General features: G+C 40.0%; 1 protein-coding gene across 1 annotated transcript in view; it reads right to left on the minus strand.

Moving 5' to 3' along the window:
- drd2a (dopamine receptor D2a) overlaps positions 1-21,696 on the minus strand; it is a 59,270-nt gene that overhangs the window by 17,598 nt on the left and 19,976 nt on the right. The window contains exons 2-3 of the mRNA XM_033632182.2: positions 11,529-11,839; positions 1,524-1,633 (exon numbers count right to left, since the gene is read on the minus strand). Of these exons, the coding sequence (XP_033488073.1) occupies positions 1,524-1,633; positions 11,529-11,807 (389 nt within the window). The 5' untranslated portion in view covers positions 11,808-11,839. The remainder of the gene's footprint in view (positions 1-1,523; positions 1,634-11,528; positions 11,840-21,696) is intronic.

A 21,696-nucleotide genomic window follows, 5' to 3' on the forward strand; every position in this document is an offset into this window, starting at 1 on the left:
AGATTAAATCAGGACTGGGCAAATAGTTTTTAACTTCATTTATTCATCCAATCTTGAAGGCTACTTTACTTAAATATTAAAGCAGGACTGAAATAGTATAAGGAGTAACTGGCTGTCAACTCTAATTTTTCTAGTCATACCCAGTTCATGTAATTTCAAGATTGTTTAGGGACCCCAGTGTGCAGAAATATTTAAATACACAATTTTGAAAAAAAGGCCTCACCAAAATTTAGCATAACTTCGGAGTGTTATTTTGCCCCCTTTCCGACAAGATAGCACAACATGGTTGGTACCAGTGGATGCTTTAGGTCCTCTAGATTAATACGATACCTGTGCCTTCACTGTAGCTTCAGCGCAGCCCCATACTAAAGGTTTTATTTGCTAACAATGAGTCTTCCCTGACTTGTCACTTTCAGCTCTGCCTGTCATACCTGCTGCTTCTTCATTTTTGTCAGACATTTGTCCATCACCTCTCTGCTCCTTGACGTAGCTCATCAGGCTGCAGTTTGCCTCACTTGTGAGTTCTGCACATCGCACGCCTGACCCCATGTCAGACGGACTGAACCATTTCACAACACCTGGGGGGCATCAAATGTGTTTTAATGATGAAATTACATTTATGTATCATGTAAATACATATAAACTGTATTGTCAGTGATTTAAGTCAGTAAGTAAATTGTTGTACTTGATCCAATTTAAGGCTCAACTACAAACCTTTTCATGCCTTGGGCTGGGGTCATCCGTACCCTCTGACCCCCCCGATGGTAGGCCTGGTCTGCTCACTGGTATTTAATATCTTAGTTTTACATGTCTTTCCATGAGGATGGTGTTTGACATTTTAATGTTACTTACGATGATGTTCTTGTGGGAGACCTAAACTGAATACAATCTCCCCTCTCCTATATCTTTAACTTGCTTTTGTTGATAAATATCAGTGGTACTTTATGTTGCCTTTCCCCTTCTTTTCCTCATTTCAGGTTTTCACTGTTACAAAATGTGTTAATTGGTCTTTTTAAGTATGTTTTTGTACTGTATGCATGCTTAATTACTGAATGTGATTTTCCCACCTCTGTGATTGGTTGTTGAAGCTTGTACCTAAATATACCACTTTCTACCCAACAATGGTCTATGACTGAAACACAATTGCTTCTTTGTTTAAGTTTATGCTAACAGTGTGCAGGAGTCCACAACTTTGCCATTCCATTTCAGTCTCCTGAGAACCTGTGTTACAGGTGTTCATTAGATTATGCACACATTTTCTAGAAATTGCTGCAATCTCAGATATTCACATTTATAACCCTGGAACATCTGGCAGCCAGTAATTAGGATGAGAATTAATTTCCATGGAAATAAAGGTGAAATACAGCTGTTGTGTATGGTGTGAAATCCATGTCTGTAAAAGGCATTAAGTCTGTGTATAGACACGTGGGCTCTGATGGTCATGCACTTAAAGATTTCCATTAAAAATCCATGCAGGAAGCATAACATGAGGCCCTTAACAATCTGCGCGACGGCTAACTCACCGATCAATGCTGATGGCACAGAGATTGAGGATGCTGGCTGTACACATCATCACATCCAGAGTGACAAAGATGTCACAGTGGATCTTGCTGAAGCGCCACTCTCCCACTACCTAGAAGAGAAAAACATCAACAAACAGCAGTTTACAGCAGAACAAAGCCACTGCACTTATCCGTGAAAGGCAAAACCTCGACAGAAATGATGCCTTTTACCTCTGCAACAAAAAGCAGTCATTGTTTGTCGTACTGTCGAGAGAGTAAATAGAGAGCAGACTGCACCGCAGGAGGAAAAGAATGAATGAGATTATTATGAATGAGCATGAAAGAAAATCTGAATGCCCTGAGCTGTGAGTGGGGCCTGATAGATAACAGATTGAACGGGCGTGAACTATCTCATTGGAAGTGATAAACTGCAGGTGAAAAGCAGCTGGCACCCACATTTTACAGCACACACACAATTGCAATGGTCTGTTTTACTCACGTTATCGAAACAATGTTATACCTGACATGGTGGAAAATTGGCAGATTATCTGATGATTGTCTAGTGTTTTCCTGACGTCTTACCTGCTTATAAAACACTATAGATTATAGCAAAACTATAGGCACCCTTAGTGTTAGCGAGATAATTAACCTTTAACACATCCTGCTGTGCAGCCGCAGGTGGCTCTCAATCAACAAGATGATCGAAATCTATCTGCATTCATAGCTCAGCTGCTCTCTGCTACGTGGTCAAACCCTAAGATGAAACTAACATCATCAGTGGTGCTCTGACAGGTCTGAGCAGTCCGATGCCACCCACCTCGCCTGACTCTACATCCTACTTGCTTCCTCCCACGGCTCTGAAAAGGGTAAGAGAGAGGAGCGTGTCAACTCCTACGTCTCTGCGAAGGATTAATCTTTGTCCCTAGGCCATGTCTTCATAAAATTAAAAGGTAGCTTAAAGCGCCGTATGTTGTTGGTGTCGACAACACTAGCGGTGATCGCAGACTGATCTGACAGCCTAATGAGCGCCCTTTTCCCTGTCTCAACCCCTCCTCTCTTCTTTTTTTGCATTTCTCCTGACATTTGTCTTCTCAGTATCTCTACATTATCATCTGTTTTTCTCCTTCGCAACATCACTCAATTTCTTGTTCTTGATCTTTATATGACAATCTACAGGTTGCTCCGTTCATCAGCTCCACCAACGACATCCTCATCAGTGCTGCAGCCCATAACAAATTTAAGAGCCTCACAAGAGCTGACAACCTTTACAGACCATCATGGCTGCAACACATCTATTCCTATCAGTGAGGGGAAGCATATTCAGTGGCTATTAAACTGCTTGTCTCAGGCAATGAAATCAAAACAAATATATCCTAAAAGAGGAAAATTATTATAAAATGTTGACCGTCAAGGTATATGCATTTTCTCAATTTTGTCTTGCCCCCCACACACATATACTTCCACAACTTAATTTACACTGTGCATATCTGCATAGCACATCATAATTCAGAATGTATCAGCATTATGATTTAATTTGCGAAGGAAAGGTGTTGGGGAAATTGAAAACACAGTAATGGACTGGGGAACAGAGAGAGTGGTTAGAAAATGCAATATGAGACGTCACTTAAAATCAGGGTGAAATGAAACTGACGCACTCTGCTCTTTCATCTACAACCTGGCTGTCTTTATGGCATTCATGCAGCGGCCCTGAGAACTCAACACATTCAAACAGGCTCAACTTCACATGCACAGCCCTCGCAAAACATCACGACTTGACGACACAACAAAAATGTGCTGCAAGAAGCTCTCAACACAACATGTCGTCAAAGTGACAGTTTCATGTGTTGTCAAGCAGTATAATGATTTTTAAATACTGCCACCATTCATCCACAAACCTCAGATTACCCATATAGGTACGCACTAATCTTGATTTCATGTGCTCATTTTGAATAAAATGAACTTCAAACTACAATTAAAATTTTTTATTTCTCTTGGGAATGTTAAAGTTTCACTATTGCTGCTTTGATTGTTGGCTGACTGTCTTTGTTGTTCTTGCGTGCAGGTTTTGTGGTTGTTTGAGTGTAACTGTTTCTTCTCAGATCTTTATCTCAATGAGATCTTAAAAATACTTAAAAATGACTGACATTTCTTCACGTTATCTGAACTAGTGTTGAAAAGCCAGCTCTGAAGTGTAGTTGTACACCTCCACCAACCAGTCAAGCTGCAGTTTACAACCTTGTCTGTCCAGACTCATATTTAGAAATGACTGCTGCTTCAAATATGGATGTCGCTCCAAAGAAGCTGCAAATTCTAAAACATGGGTGCCTCACAAACATCTTCAACCTGGCAACACAGAGGATCTACACAATCAGTTCCAAGGTGGACACCTAAGACTAGTGTCACCAATTCAATATCTAACCAAATGTTTCTCCTTGTTTTCAACATTAGGTTATGTCCTTTATTTCATTCATTCATGTTATTTCCTATTTTACTCTGAAACTCACATCTCCTCTCATTTCAGATCACTTCACTTCCTGCCCCTGTGTGTTTTCCCTCCCTTTTGATGACTCCACCTGTGCCTGATTGCCTGTCCAGCCCTGATTAGCCTCACCTGTGTCTCGTTATCCTTCCCCTCACCGGAGTATTTAGTGTGTGGGTGTTTCTCAAAGTCAAGGATCCCAAGGAAGGATCCTGCAGAGGCAAGGCATGAGACCTTCCTATCATACATTGAACACACATTGGAACAGGCTAACGAGTGTCCCCAGGTGTACATCATTAACCCTCAGCAGACTGAGGAGATTTCAGGGTGCTGTGATGATTCTGGCACTCTCTAATGTTGTTGTACAGTTTTAACAAATGTAAGCAGTATTTTCAGAGTCACATGACTTTTAGGGAGAATATATTTCTGGATCATATTTAAGAGTAAGTGGAGTAATGAAGTAAAGACAACAGCTGATAAAAGTTCTTAATTATTATTAACAGTATGAACACAGACTCACACACAGAATCAATCATCGTCATTTCAAAGTGATCCATATTTTATGTGTGTGTGATCACACACTCTGCTACAGTAATACGAATAATGGATCTGATCTGATCTGATCTGATCTGATGAGCCACGCTGCTCTGAAACAGCTGACCACGCCGACTGTACATTATACTGCTGTGTAATCCTCTGAAATAAATCACCTCAAAACAAATGAGTGATGCTTTGAACTGCAAGATTTTCCAATGTGTTTTCTGTGGCTGTTCCCAACACCATTCCCCTGAAAAACACACCAATTGAAGCTGACAAAATGAAAGCAATTATCATGTCATTATCATGTGAATAGTGGGGGGAGGATGGGAGGTGGACACTTTGCGCTCCATCTCTGCTTTAAATTAAACTTTTATGTTTTATTTCAATCATGTTATTATTATTATTATTATGAGGTTACTGTCAATATTTTTTTCACGCTTGTATGATAAAAACCCCTGGAGATCCAATCCTCAATTTGAATATCCTTCCTTGACTTTGAGAAATACCCTGTCTTGTTTTCTCTCAGTGCCAGTTCGCCTTAGCTTCTTGTGTGTCTAGCGTTCTAGCCCTTTGTTTTCCTGTGTCCTTTTCTTGGTTTTTTGGATTTACTCTGTTGACTGACTGCCTCATCCCTGTTGGATTTGTTTGCCTCCACTGATAGTCCTTCTGTGTACCGAACCTACCTTTTCACTAGTAAAGACTGTGTAATTTTACCCAAACTGTCTCCAGAGTCGTGCGTTTGAGTCCACTCTCCCCTAGTTGTCACAATGATTTCACACTGAAGTTGACCTTTGACCTTTAGATATAAAATATCATCACTAAACCATTTTATTCTGTTATAGATTTGTGTAAAATTTTGCCATAACTAACATAAGAGTTAGTGAGTTATGGCCAAAAACGTGATTGTGAGGTCACAGTGACCTTTGACAAACAAAATCTTATCACTGAGTCCAAGTAGACTTTCCCTCAGGGGGGTCTTGAAATATCGCGTTCACAAGAACGGGATGGACGGACAACCCGTAAACATAATGCCTGCAGCTACGGCTATCGCTGGTGCAGAGACATATAAAGTATAATTTAATTCACCTTGATTTTAAACAAGCTCTGAACCTCAAGCCATGCGTAAATGTCCCTCCGTACCCTCGCTAAATCAGTCACACTTGACAGAAAGCGAAAAACTGTGGTAATTAATGCTAATTCAGCATTTAATAATAAAGGGCAAGTTGAATGCCCTGCCCACATCCTGTGACTAATCTCTCACTAAAGTTCATGCTGATACATTATTAACAGGGGAAACATAGTCACGGCCATGCTCTGTGACACAAGACATAAGAAAATAAAATGTCTGCACATAGATAAAGAAGAAAAAGGAGTGTGTGGGATTGGAGGTTATTATGTGTGATGAAGAGGAGAAAAACACGAACAATTACTGCCAAGTGTTGTCATTATCTGAAGACGCACATGATTTTAGGTTCTCTGATGGAAGAAGCATGTCTCAAAGAATGTGAAATGAATAAATAAAACCCTCCTAAACTAAGCTGTTGTGAGCTGTTGTGAGTGTCGAACAACATAGAAGGTCACCTTCCCTTTCACAACACAAATTCAGATCCAGACATTGTTATAAATGGGCTGGTATTTACCTCAGAAAATATCTATCCCACCTCTACCAAATAATATCTTTTATTTGCAAGGATTTATACCAGTCCCACTGCGTCTGTCTCAGTTAGCAGGAGGCCTGACACGCCAAAATCAGATGAACATCCCACTCTTAACACATGCTCAATGAATCCACTCTGACTTTGACAAACAGCCAGTGTTTGGTTCTCAGCATATTCAGATGAGGAGGATTTCACCCACATTGGTGTTATTAGTGTTAATAGTGCATCGGGATAAAATGTCTGTGAAACAACTAGGACAGGAAGGAAGAAGGCTACAGTCATGTTTATGTAAGAAACTGAGGCCTGTTCTCCAAGTCATTGTCACATAGCTAGTTGGCACAGGGCTCATCCTACGCACAACAGACCTCACAAGTATCCAGTTTAAATTATCTCTAGGATTATCCAACAGGAACACCAGATTGCTCAAAGCTGATAAAAATATGTTAGATGATAAATTCTAAAAATTTCAAAGCACATGTTGTCTTTTTTTTTCTTAAAGGGGATTTCACACAACTAACAGTTTACTTGTTCCTGTGAAAACAGTTGAATTATGTTATCTGTGGCTCTGCTGGGAGCTTTATAAAGTCTAAAAAAATAACTGATAAATTAATAGTGACGTCAACCAAGTTATTTTGGCTTGTGTTATAAACTTGGGGCATGGAGTTGAATGATTTGAGCATTTACCAGGCAGGGACGGTCAAATGTTATTGACATGCATTGTGGGAAATGTAGGATTCTGGAGCTTGACTCATAAGAGGGACTAAAAGTTAAGATATATCAGCCTCTGTTCCTTTGTTTTGATTCTTTTTAAATCTGATGTGATACAGAACTGCAATACTATATCACTGGAATAACCCTTTAATGCACTACTTTTTTTAAGGCTTGCTCCTGTCCTCATTGTGAAGACAGTGACAATCGTGGATTCTCTAAAGATAAACAGACAGAAGCATTGCATGCTGACAGAAACAAGAGAGCAGCTGACCACTGAATAAGTGTCCTTGTAACCTTAAGGCCAACACACACACAAATGATGTACATTTTTGTGTGTGTTGCCTCACATTGCCTGTATTTCAGCCAAAACGTTATGCCTGAACACATCACAAAGACTACAGCCCATAGCAAACTGAACCTCTAGTGAAAGTTCAATCTTTCAGTCAGGAAGATTAAACTGGACTTTTGTTGCTTAAGTCTGTCATTTATTGCTAATACCATTTGCTGAAGACTCCTTGTATGCATGCTCACTCATAATTTCTTGCTGCCATTGTTGAGGGCTGTTCTGCTGATCACAATTAATCAATAACACAGTGACACACCTTCTCTTTCAGCCTAACATCTTACCAACTGTTTGATACTTAATGATTCATCAGCCTCATCAGCCTCAGAGTCATCAGCCACCACCAGTGTCTGGACTCCATGGGGGATTTATCTTGCTGCTGCTCTGATGCCCCTTGATTACAAATCAAATTCTGGAGTCCAAGCACCAAAGACTTTCTGTCAAATCTTAAAGGTAGGATCTGGAGGATTTTCAAACAAAACAAAATATAGACATATACAAATGAAATCCTGCTTAATCATCACCTATGGGCTTCTACTCATGTGTGGTGGTGACTCTGTTTGCAGAGCTCCTGCCCTTTAACTGTATTTTGATGTTTTTGTGAGCTCAGACCGCTTCTGGGCGCAGATTTCCCCAGCCAATGAGAGAGCGCAGGTGCCGTGCCCGAGCATGTCCGAGCTTGTCCGAGCGTGCACCAGCGTGAGCCTTGCCTGAACCTCTTCTGTGAAGCCTTCTTCCGTACCTCCGGGCTCCGTACACCCGGGAGAGTTGAGCCTGATAGGAGGGGCCAAATTTGAATGTGTGCTTACAAACAGCAACTGGAAAATCCTCCAGACCCTACCTTTAATCATCATATCATCTGTTAACTTTATTCACCTGTCTCCGTTTTGAACTAGCACTTCTGCATCTGCGTTACAGGAAATAACAGCAGGTGGTGGTAATCTGTATTACTTATTTAAAAAAGGGAAACTGGAAGAACGAGTGTATGGATTCAAACTACTGGCTAGCCAGTTGGCACATTAACAACACAACCTGATGTCAAAAGAAGAAATGATATGTACTGTGCGCTAGTGGAAATTAACATAAACAGTTACCAACCATTTCTGCTAAAGCCATTTGTTTGTTCCTCACTTCCATTTCACCTCTTGTGCACTGAGCTGAACTGCCAATCAGAGTAATGCCACTCACTGATGGGCTCTATTTGATGCCAATTCAACATGCTGAATCAGCTGGAAAAAAAAGCCTTCTCTAGTGCCAACGGTGCGGGACAAACACTACAGCGATGGACACTCACCAAAGGCCTGACATTGACCAACGGCCAACCATCAGCCGGCCCTTATGCTGTTTGCCTCCAGCAATATAAAGTTACAGGAAACACAACTGCCAAATTTGTATCCAAAAGCATTATATTACTATATTATATATTATATTTGCTGAAAGTTTCAAAGTGGTCCCAGTACACTCACTCCAAAGACGTTGTACACCTGTGCAGTTAAAGCACTTTACACCATCAGAGACTCACTTTTCTGCTGTGATATCGACATTAATATTTTATTAGGAAAGTTTTACGCTACAGTTTGTACCGTGGATGATTGCAAATCAACTCCCACGTTTCCTAAATACTTTGATGCAGGCTCCCTCTGTGTGGACCCAGCAGCCCACATAAAAAGAGAGAACAAATAAATAATTCTGGCCAAAACAAACACAGAATGCAGGTTGTGTACTTTGTAGATAAACTCACTTCAGTCTTATAATTGGTGCCTATGTTTTTTTTTTTGGTACGAGAAATTGGATAGTATTACTGCAACAGAGTGACACAATGCCAGTCACCACTTTTCTGTTTGTACAAAAGAACATACATGACCAGCAGAGACCATGACATCCTATGGATTTATACACTGTAATCTGATCGGAGTGATAATCATCATGACTCACTCAGAGGCACGGGAGGATTGGACTCCCAGTTGTGATAGATTGCCTTTCTCTACATCAGACAGCGTGACCTAAAGCCTGACGGTCAGAAATAACCCTGGGACCGAGAAGACAGACAGAAGAAATGAGCAACAACCAAAAGGTGGAGACTTTCCTGAAAGAGCCCAGATCCTGCTCGCTATTGATTTTGTGGATTGGAGATGATATTATGCCGGGCCCAAGCCTGTTCTGTTTTAGGTTGTGCTGGTTAGCAGGCATTGATGTGTCATAACTGCTTTAAAAAACATAGATCTGCATTATCCCACACAGCAGCAAATGCAAAATGATATATCTCAGAATTAGGGAGAATTATTCATAAACATCTGACCTCTGACTCAGATAGACCGGTCTGACATTTTGATGTTGTCACATAGTGTTGCTACATTACAGGCCTTTAACCACTGCAGGACTGATATTTACAATGCTGATGTGAACATATCAGCTGTCACCCTTATTTCACCTTGAGCCTATGACCTGCTGATAACTGCGAGCGGCTTGCTTGGCTCAGACCCTCTTCACCAGTATTTCGCTGGCACCAGATTTCATATAAATGCCTGCTGTATGCATAATATGCTGTGCTATACTTTTTTAAATATCACATTGTATAAAGTCAGATTTCCATGTCTTTTTTTGCTATTAAGAAGCAGGTGTGGGTGCTACATAAATACTGTGAAAGTATCAAACACTTAATCCACGGAGCACTGCAAACAGTCCATATGCAGAAAATGGACGACAATAAATGGTAGAAACTGCTGCTACAGTGCCGTCACAGTCATTCCCGGCTTGAATGGCTGTGCACAGGAACTGGGGGTGCAGATGTGAAAGACATGGAAACACTAATCACTCAGAGCAGGCTGGGCTTTGGGAGGGAGGTCTACAGAGACAGGCATTAGAACGGAGCGTTTCAGACAGAGGGTGAATACTGGTGTATATGGGCAAAGTGTTTTTTGAATATTAAAAGATATAAAACAAACAAACAAAAAAAAAAAAAACATATTTAAACATGTTCTAGTAGAAACCCTTAATACAAGTATGAACCTGGAGATGAGCATAATATGGGACCTTTAACCTCATAATGCCAAATTGAATTCTGTCTTTAAAGCTGAGTGTTTATTGCGTTCATAGCCTACCCTCTGATGTGTTATTGAGGTTATATATATTTGTTATGCTGGAGATACTATGGAAACAGGACTCATCTCATGATTGTTATATTGCATGTCTGCAGAGCACTTTCTTTTGTCTTCAAATGTCATTTCAATTACGCAAGATAAACACAAAGAGAGATAGAGGTGTAGAAATATGGTGGGCATGTCTGCTGCATAGGGCATATCAAGCAACGTATATCTCTTCCAGTATGTACAAAGAATATTACTTATTCTTGAGAATTGGGACACAACCTTACTTTTTGGGGTTTTTGATTTTTACTCTTCAATTTGACTGAGAAAATATATTTTAGTAGTCTTGCCTAGTACGACTTTTAATGAGCCAACCTCCCAGTAATTTTTTCCTTAGCGTTCACAATGAATGTCAGAGGTAACAGAGTAGTAATAGAGAGGTAATAGAGTTAACAAAGAGTCATATATTTATTAATTTCACTGCAGTTGTAGTGAGCAGCAATTTTGCTTTTCAAAGTTGCTCTTAATGCTAATCAAAATATGCATTTTTAAACCACACTTCTTTTAGTTTGGAGTTCGAAGGCCATGTTATGATTGAAATACACCCAATGGCAATTTTATTTAATGAATTTATCAAAAAATAAAAGCCTGCCAGTACTTGAGAAGCATCTTTTGGAAACCAGGGAGTGAGACAGGAGTCCTTGTGACATAACTAACTCCTTTTGTGCCTGATTAAATTATGTTTTCATAGAAATCTGACCAAGTTGACAAAAATCTTTAAAAGGCCCACTTTTCAACATAAAATAAAAGATGAAAAATTAAAACAAAGATGATCATAGCATTACATTTTCACAGTACATTTTTATCAGTACATACTATTGGTTCTGGATTTTTCAGGCTTTTCACAGTCTTTTAATTGTTTGACGTTGTTAAGTGTCTGGAACAAGGCTATTTCCTGGCAGAGGGCAAGTTTAGAAGTTAAAAAAATGAAAGCAGATCACACCATCTTTCTTTCATATAGCTTAGGTCCTTAACAAATAATGTATCACCCCAGAAATGAAAAAAGTGTGTTGATACAGTAAGTTATAATTCTAATTTTTTTGTTTTCTTTCTTTTTGGTAGGGACATGATCTGTCCAAATTCTGAGGAATGGGTGATATACATCTGTGTATACATTGTGTAAGTGTGTGTACATCTCCACTGTCCCACCTCTAAGTACACGACCCAGGGCATAACCAGCGTGGCCACCAGAAGGTCTGCGACAGCCAGGCTGACGATCAGGTAGTTGGTGGTGGTCTGCAGGGCCTTCTCCCTGGACACAGCCATGCACACCAGCACGTTGCCGAAGACGATGACGAAGATGAGCAGAGTGAGCAGCATGGCGTAGTAGTTGTAAGGGTGCTTCTGCTCTTGGACTGTTTCGTTGAAGCTCCATGTTCCGTTGTCATTGAAACTGTCATTGTAGGCATACTGGGTAAAGACATCCATTAGCTGTGAGTGACGAAGGCCAAGATCGGGCCCTGCAGAACATGCAGACACACGGAGACAAAACAGGCCTTGAGCTTAGTTGTATTCATGTGAATGTTTGCAGAAACAGTTTGAGAAGAAAAATAAAACGATACATTTCTGGGATAATCTGTCTTCCTGCAGTAATTACCATGCAGAGAGAATTTGTCTAATAATCTCTTACCCCTGCTTCACACAGTAATAGCAGCATCTTTATTTTAAATTATAGTGGCGATTACAAACGTGTATAAAATGATGTAGAAGGCATTTACCATCTGATAAAACCATACCCATATAAACCCTTGAATGAGCTTAAAGGGGAAAAAAAATCAAGACTTTAAGAAGTTAATTTCGGGAACTGGCAGAAATTCAGATGTGTCCTGTAGCTACTGGCAAGTGGCCTTGTGCTTACAACTACTCAAAAGCCTGAAGTCTGCATTCACCAGAACATATTGTGGAGTTTAAGTTATGCAATTTCCCCCGGTGCACAACATTATTTCTACAACTACAAAAGAAGTTCTGACAAAACACAAGAAAACAGCGTGTCAGAACAATGACATGCAGGTAAATGTGCATTTCATTTCATTCTCTTTGTAAGAGGTTAAAAAGGGGGTGATGCTCAAAACAGATTTCAGAATAGTTTTTAAGTACCCAGTGGATTTTTGTTTACAAAATGCCTGGCAAACATGCTGAATACTTCTCTTTCCTCACAAATTTTACACAAAGAATCTTTTGCCTCTGTGCCAACGACCGCCATGGCCAGATGCAAAAAGCTTTGGGTTCTCCATCTGTCTCATTCTCATGAAAGAAGAAAAAGGAAAGAAGATATTCTTTATCAATCCCCGAGGGAAATTCACTTTTTTGCAACTCTGGTGTCATATACACACAGTCCCCAGATTCACACATGCACAAACAGGACCTATACATGCATTAAATGGAGGGATGTCAGAGCTAGGGGGCTGCCTTTGACAGGCACCCTGAGCAGTTGGGGGTTCATTGCCTTGTTCAAGGGCGCCTCGGCAGTGCCCAAGAGGTGAGCTGGCATCTCTCCAGCTACCAGTCCACACTTCATTGTTGGTCCTAATGGGGACTTGAACTGTTGACCCTCTGGTTCCCAAGCCAAATCCCTATGAGCTGAGCTACTGCCGCCCCGCCTTGCTGCTGCGATATCTCAAGAAGGCCTTGAGGGAATTTCCTTAAATTTGACACAAACCTCTACTTGGGCTTGAGGGTGAACTGAAAAAAATTTGGTGGTCAAAGGTCAAGGTCACTGTGACCTCACAGAATATATTTTTGGCCACAACTCAAGATTTCATACAGTAATTATGACACAGTTTCGCACAAACCTAACAGTCTAACATGATAAAATAATGAAGTGATGACATTTTATATCCAAAAGGTCAAAGGTCATCTTCACTGTGACATCATAATGTTCTGCAAAAACATTTTTCTGGCCATTATTCATCATCATAACTCAAGAAGAGAAGGGAAAACATTTGATCAGATACTGGATTGGTGACACTTATCTTGGGTGCCCACCTTGAAACTGATTGTATAGATCTCTTGTGTTGCCAGGTTGAAGATGTGTTTGACGGATCCATGTTTTAGAATTTGTAGCTTCTTTGCAGCAACATCCATATTTGAAGCATTGCTAACGGTCATGGCTGGATGTAAACTATAACTGCAACCTGACTGGTTTGCTCAGGCACACAGCTGCAAGGTGGTTAGACTGACAAACTGACAATGGCGAACCAACCGGACATTGTGTTGATCAACAAACAACAGAAGAAGGCAATGGCGATATATACATAGCAATCCAGCGCAACAGCAAGATCAGGAAGAAGGAACACGAGAAGCTCGAAAAATACCAAGGGCTGAATGAGGAGCTAGAAATGATGTTGGTAAAGGCAGCAGTGGTGCCAGTGGTAATCGGAGCACTCGGAGCTGTGACCCCCAAACTGGGACAGTGGCTCCAGCAGATTCCAGGTACAACATCTGAAGTCTCTGTCCAGAAGAGTGCAGTCCTAGGAACAGCTATGATACTGCTCAGAACCCTCAAACTCCCAAGCTTCTAGTAGAAAACCCGAGGTTAAGGATGCCGCAAGGATTTTTTAATATACATGTATTAAAACCTGTTTTGTTCACATCTCCTGTCTGTGGAGCATAAGATACAAACAACAGGGGAACAAGCTCATCAAAATATTTCTTCTCAGAGCTACTTGTGGTCACAAACCCCACAGGGTACCTTTAGGTGGTACTGTGTAGGGGCTGCAGTCGAGTACCACCAGCAGGTTTGCACTAAAAAACAGCAATTAGTGTTTCAACCTGACAGATCTTTAAAAATAACACATAAACAGAAAAAGACAACTTAACAATGGAGCTGTTTCGTCTTGACAGACAGTATACCGTGATATCAGGAAACCCTAATTGGTGGTATTGTGCTGGAGAATCACACCATTAAAGCTTTTGTTTTATCAAAGTGACGAGCGTAACCACGCATTCCTTATTTACATCCATTTGAACCAAATAGAAACACGTGGCTCCCTGCAACTGCAGGGAATATTTTTCAGTTCTCATTGTGTAGCTCATACAGTAAAAAAAAAGGGAGTGTGTGTGTGTGTGTGTGTGTGTGTGTGTGTGTGTGTGTGCTTAGCCAATGTGTCACGATATATCAGTGTGCATCATTACTGTAAATCCTTTAAGGACCTTGTAACAATCAGTCCAACAGTGTAACACCTTGTATTTAGTGCAGGTATTGCGAAATGAGGTTTGCAATAATAATAAAGTTATTAAATGTATTGAGCTTCTGCTGCCATCAGTCTGCATTTTTATTAAGGCATCATACTGGTACATAGTGTAAAGTTAATGTCTGATTGCAGCCTGGATGTTTATGTGTTATGAACAGTTGAAATCTCTTTATTTTGATTGCATCATGTTTTCTGTTTGATTACAATGACACTGACCTTCACTGTTTATCTACATCGCTGAGTGGATTTGACACCACATATCACTCTGCTCTGTGATTTGCCACTGCACCGTGACGCTGTGAAACTCTGTTGCAAACTTAATGAAGCTGCATGTCTCCTCTTTTTCAGAATAATGTCAAAAATACACAGACACATCCTATTTTACAAAATCCTTAGCGGTGCAGTTCCCTCATACCTGCTTAGATTAATGTTTATGTCACCCTCCACTTTGCACGCTCCATTTTCACTCCCTCCTTCCTGCTCACTCACTCCGTAATTGGTTCTCGAGCCTTTCAGGCTGCTGCTCCCGCTGACTAAAATCTGCTTCACATCCTCATCTACATCTCACTTTTTTTAATTGTTGCACCTACTTCAAATTCCACAAGTCAAAAATTACTTTTTTACCCTTTTAATTGTTTCTGTGGAATGTTTTTGTCTTTATGAATCTATGTAGTTGTTAGGTTATTATCTGCCACTGTTACCTCCTGCGTCTAGCCAAGGGCATGACTGCAGCAATCTGGCTGAATGAATTTCAAGAGTGAATGAATGATACAGAGTATTACCAGTTTTTTTGGATGCATTCTGTGTCCAAAAATGTGGCACAGAAGTCTTTGCACAGAAGGTGACATGCTTTGATTTTGAGAACACTTAGAGTAAATAAGTAGATTTAATGTTTGGTATTTCTCTCAGGTGTACCTTCAGGTGACACCATGATGTTAGGCTCACAATAATTTCCAAATTGCACAGACCTACTTCTGTGTTTTTTGAATAATTTTCATGATGTTTGACCAGATGCTTGCTAATGTCCTAAACAAACAAATAACCCTGACAATTTGATATTTAAATATTCTGATTAAATTCAAAATCCGTTGATCCCCAGGTGGTTGCAGGGAGAGCAGAAAAGGTACAATCCAAGATGCTCTCTGCATCAGGCTTCATAATTCAAGTATATGTTTACCCTTTCCAAGTCTATTCAAATACCCATATGGACAATGAAGCATCTTTTCATTGCTGTGATACGTAAGACTGGAGATAAAATCTAGGTCATGTTCCGCATAAAAATGGATTCCTTAGTTCAGCTAAAGCTGATGTCTTCAGCAGGTTGAATTGGATAAATCAAGAGGGTGTCTTCCAGAGATACAATCTCTTGTCTGTACAACAAGCACTAATTTGGAATAGCTGTGACCATATACGCGCATGCATCCCATCATTGCCACCACCCCTTTCAGCCAACTGGCATGAACACAAACACACACTTTCAGACACACATGCTTGACGGCTTGCTTCATGCCGAATTTCAGCTGCCAAGGGCAAAAACTGTGGCACCAAATGGTTGGGGAATTTTTTGTGGACCCACTAACACATTCTTACTCCCAACTCGTCAAATACTGATGCTTGCCCCATACATCAAGCTATGATGCTCTACGTACCCCTTCCACATCTCGGATGCTCAGGGAAGGAGTGTCAATTGTTGTTCTTGTTATACACATTGTGTCTTTTCAAAATAAATGTCCTTTTTCACAGGAAATGTACAGTTTTCATTTGCTTGATGCATACAGTCACTTTTCAAAATAAATTTAGAACATTGGTAAAAAAAACTTTTTTAGATTTACTTCCTTAGGTTTAGGCAACAAAAGTATGTGATTAAGTTTGAAAAAACCCCATCATGGTTTAGCTTAAAATAGCACACTAAGGTTTTACTAAAAAACTTCACTGTCTTTTTGTTTTACACAAAACATGAAAAGCGTTCACCTGGGTAGAAGTCTGGTGTTTGTTTGACACATCCACCTCCCCTCTTGCCCCATACAGACTTTCTTGCTCTTTGTACTATGGCAGCAGCTCGGGGCATCAAAAAATGCTGCCACCTGGTGTGTCTTTTACTGCCGCTTTCTACACAGAGCAAGTGCTATTGTCTTTGTCTTCATCTCTACACAGCCAGGGAGAGGAAGAAGAATAACAGCAAAAGAAGGAAACAGTGAGTGTGCACAAAGATAAGCTTGTCAATGTAACATAAATGTCAATGTATCCTTCAAATCCTGGTATTGCTTTGCAGCTTTTCTTGCTTGTAAACTAGATGTATTTTGTCTTTTCTATCTAGAGATTGCATTACCTTACCAAAGGCAGTATGGGGCATATATACTGGTTTATTTTTAGCAAACCTGACATGTGAAACCATGTTTTGCTGTAAGTTGTTCAAGCAGTCCTTCGTGATATCATCCCTAATGAATATCATATCTTCTTTTTCTATATCAAGATGTCTAAAAAACACTGCTGTAAATAGAAAGCCCTTCAGCTTTCTGTCACCTCCTTGAGCTTAATATGGAACTCTTGAACTGTGTTGCTGCAATGCTGATTTTTTTTTTTTCATTTGCTACATTCATCTGCTTAACTGTTCACTAGTAAAGGCCAAATTCTTTAGAGATGCTTTTGTGCCCTTTTCCAGCCTTATATGAGCACAAATTGTTTTTATTCAGAGGTCCTTCAATATCTTTCCACCTTCAAAAACCTTTCACTTGCAAAGGAAAGACTCCCTTAGCAATTTTTAATGGGGTCGGGTACTTCTAACCTACAGTGCATCTGAATGTCATGACACTGATTAGATGACCTTACACTTTCAAAAAGGTTTGCACACTTCTTCTAGCCTTTACTTTGAATCTTAAGACCTGAATAAGTACTTACTTTTTTGTCAGACTTTTTTTTTAGTTCAGATTACAGATACAGAGCATATACAAGCTAAAGTGGCTACAAAAACCAAAGGACATACAGAAGCATTTAACTTTGAATTTGTGTAGGAGGAATTATGCTGATATTGTGTGCATACAGTACATTTATGTATACTACACCGCCAAACACTGAGCATCTAGCATTTTTACCCCAGCTAAATTAATAAAAAAAAGTTACCAGAGGAGGGCAGAGGAAAGCCTCAGTGCCGGGAGAAGAAGGATTTAGAGAGAAGCAGTAAGAGGAAAAAAGAGAAGGAGTGGGTGAGGGAAGAGTGCTCCTGTTAGGATGTGTAAGCATTGCTCTGGGGCACCAGTCTGTGTGTGTACCCTGCAGATGCCCTGTGCTGTCTAATCTTATTTATTTGCCCGCTCTACTTCCTTACTTACAGTACGTGAGACTGTTCTCACAGCTGCCCTGATAGCTTGTGCTTGCTTATAAACAGAAACCTCTGCTCTCTCCCTGCTGCCTTCAATATCTCATTCACTTTAAATGAGTCCTCTGTGACTTGTATCTTATCATTATCATAATAATCATATCCTTCTCCATAGGTAAGTCAGAGGTCGGGGTCAATAACCCATAAAAGATTCAATGTTTTGCACAAGGAATCTTCAGAGTGAATGCCTGCTGAATGCTAAAACAAGATCAGCATCCTCCATTTAAATGCAAATGTATAACTATGGTATTCTTCCCATAGGCATCCACACCTTAAAGCATATCATTTTTGCATGCACTTAAGGACTGACATTTTAGTAACCCAAATTCCTCCCATGTTTGCACAGGCTGCTGATGCTAATCCCTCGCCTACTCCCCACACACAAACACTGTCAATTATACAGCCCTATCACCTAGAAATTACGTTCATATACAACTAATCTGAAACATCAAATATGTTTTGGAGGAAACATAATGCTGAGCAAATTATGTTTTCTGTTAATATAATGAGGAACCAAAATGCCAAAATGTTCACCAATAACATATTTCAGTTGTTTCAGTTGCAAGAGACAATCTTGCAATACAGTATCCTAGTTACCACAGTATTACTTTTTTATACCTTTTTTACTAACATATAACCAAAGTGAAGATCTTTTACGAACATTAACCAAAGTACATTTGTTGCCTGAACCTTAGACAAGAGTCCGGAAGCGAACCCAAAGTTCTGATGTAAAGGTCCTGCACTTTGAACACCCACCATCCTCCCCAACTTTCTCTTTCTTAAGCCCCCTTGGTACACTGATGTAGTATTTTGTCAACTCAAAGAAATGTTGTCTCTGAACATTATCCAGGCAGCAATTATGTTGCCGCAACAACATAGTAAAAAAGCACTTTAGTAACATACAAAACAGATGCTCTGCTGATGGGTTAAGTGATTGTTTTCCCTTGTGACCTTAGCCCCCCATGAATAACTTGTTTTCCTTTCACTATTTTCATATTTAAAGCAAGCACACCACCCGCCGCCCTGGGGGCTGTACTGTATTATTTACAGTGTTTATGCAAATGTACATAAATGATTTGGTCTGACCCAGTTGATTGCCAAACCAGCCTGTGTTTGTGACAAATCCCACAGCACTTTTGATTTTATTCTTGTAACTGATAATGCAAATGTATCATGTGGTGAGGAGAGCCCTGAATAGTCCCAAATAAGCAATCACATCCTCTCCCACTGAACCAGAAATATGTACAAGTTTCTTTCAGAGTGTAAGATTTCTTCAGAACTGCTCTTTATAAACTGATCAGATCTCCATAAGAGAAGATGGAGAAACCAGGCCACAAAATTGTGAAAATAACGAAGAAAAAAAAATCTCTCTCAACTTGATTTAGAAAATTCTTGCTTGACTTGTCTCATATAATGTAGATCTTGAAAATTCTGTGAGGTTCAGTTTTACTGGACTTACAAATGTCCTTCAACTAGTATCTAAGTTAAAAGCACACGTTATGGATGACAACAATATATCAGGAAGGGACAAGTGGACTGAGGTTGGTGAGCTTCTGGCAGAGGTTATGCGTGTCAGTTGAGAGATTCCCCAGGGTAGTGTACAGGATCCCCTGCTTTTTTTGTTTTGCACATACAATTAGCACTTATCCCCTGTGTTTGTGTGATTGTTCTTTCACAATTAAGCCCCACACAAGCACTAAGATATGAAACAGGATATATGCTGCTTTAGCCACAAACAGAACCCAGCTTGTAATTCTAAACAAAGGTGTGCCATGAGAGGTAGTAAAGTTTCAGTTTTGATTTATGCTATTTGTGTTCCCCTCTCCTGCAGGCCTGCTTAAAATCAGGATGCTCTTGTTTTGGTAGAAAGAGGTGCAACTATGTCCAGGAAATGAAAAAGGACAGTGTTTAAGTCACTGGCGCAGTTCTAAACAGGACCTGTCACTGCAGTGAAAGGAGCCAGGATCAAGGGCAATTGCTCACCAAGTACAGTTAAAGTTAACGGACCAATGTGGAGAGTGATAAGTACATCAGTACCAACATTACAAGGACAGGCCAGTGTCGCTTCAAATCTAATAAAGTGATCTGACATCACAGATCTGACAGAAGACAGAGTCTTAGCAGAATCCTTTATCCTGCATGATGGAATCGCCACAAGGGTGCTACAGCTGCAGTGCAGGTAAATGCACAGCCTGTGAAGTATCAAGAAGTGCCAGAGAGGCTTTATTCAGAGAGAGAAAGATACTTATTTGGATTCATTTTTAAATCATCAATAATTCACATCTCATCAGAATGAGTAACAAGGTTTGACAAAAATTTAAGTTCTCCTTAAAACTAGGAATAAGAGCCAGGGGGTCTGTCGGTCTGTAAAGGTGGATTGACCAGAGATTGCTGCACTGGACAAAGCTGATGCATTCTTCAGTAATGCCTACCACATGTAGCTAGGACTGTGCCTTTGTTGATCAAATACCAAGCTAAGACCAGACTATGTGAGGACATTGGTCTGGTATTCAAGATTTTAGGGAAACCACAAAGGCAAACACATGGGTGGGTGCAGATTTTGAGTAAGGTAAATGCTTGAAATAGACACCTGGCCAGGAAAGCAAAAATCTTGAACAGGGGATGTCTGAGAAATTGGCCTTCTGCCCAGTCTGGTGTCATTTTATCTGTGTGATTAGTTCATGGCGCTGGGCCAAAACTAAAGGCATGAAACAGAAACTTGAAGAAGCACAAAGCGAACGGATTAGAACTACTGCACAGCTTGCAGCTTTAATGGGACCAATTTTTAAAGAATCTCGGATATTATCGGTAATAGGAAACTCCTATCTACTTTTTCAACTGCTTTAAAGGGTAGAGAAAGTTAAGGGGAACAATTCCAGAGCTAATGAGGCAAACCAGAAACTTATGAGACCAGGATGAGTAATTTCTTTGTGCTCAGTGCAATGGAGCAAAATGAACTGCCTCATGTAATTACAGAGGTGCCATATCTGGTCTTGAAGGCAAACTGAGGCTGCTCAATATTTTTTCCAGATAAAGGGATACATATTTTAAGTTAAAGTATGTGTTAGAATTTTATATTTAATTCATTTTGTTGATGTTTTACATTTGACTTTCTTGCTTGACCATTTTGGCTTAAGTGAAATTAGCAAATGGAAAATAATATGTGTAAATAAACAAATTAGAAAGTGAAATAATGTAATGAATGTAGTCATTTTACTAAAATAGTCAAGAGCAATAAATAGAAAGTTTACTCTTAGAGCACAAATTGGCCACTCCATATCTGAAAAGGTTTATGTGTCGCTGATCAATACCAATTTCTCTGTAATTATTTTTCAGGTGCTGCGATTTAATGCTTTGAAAACACACCTTTCACTCTGTGTTCCCTGCTTTCCAACAAACATGCGCTTTGTGATTGTCAGACAAAGACTACAGGGCTAAAAACAAGTGAAAGCTGTCACAACATGTATTATTTTTGTTGACGAGTTTTTTTCTTTGAAGCTCCCCAGTAATTAGCCATCATTCTCGCTGCTTTTGTGAAAACGTGACTCTTAAATTTGTGTCTATTGTTTTAGCTGTGACTATTCAGGGGCCTCAGTCAGCAGTGCCAGGTACCTGTCAGTGCTGCTGCAATCCTTCACTATCCTTTCAGCTCAGACGCTGCTGTGTGTCCTGTGGACTGTAAATAAGAACAGCAGTGAATAAGCTGCTGTTAGGAAAACTCTTGTGCACAAACTCATAAAATGACCAA

This window comes from Epinephelus lanceolatus, chromosome 4 (assembly GCF_041903045.1).
Source record: "Epinephelus lanceolatus isolate andai-2023 chromosome 4, ASM4190304v1, whole genome shotgun sequence".
In the NCBI taxonomy this organism is placed as follows: Eukaryota; Metazoa; Chordata; class Actinopteri; order Perciformes; family Serranidae; genus Epinephelus; species Epinephelus lanceolatus.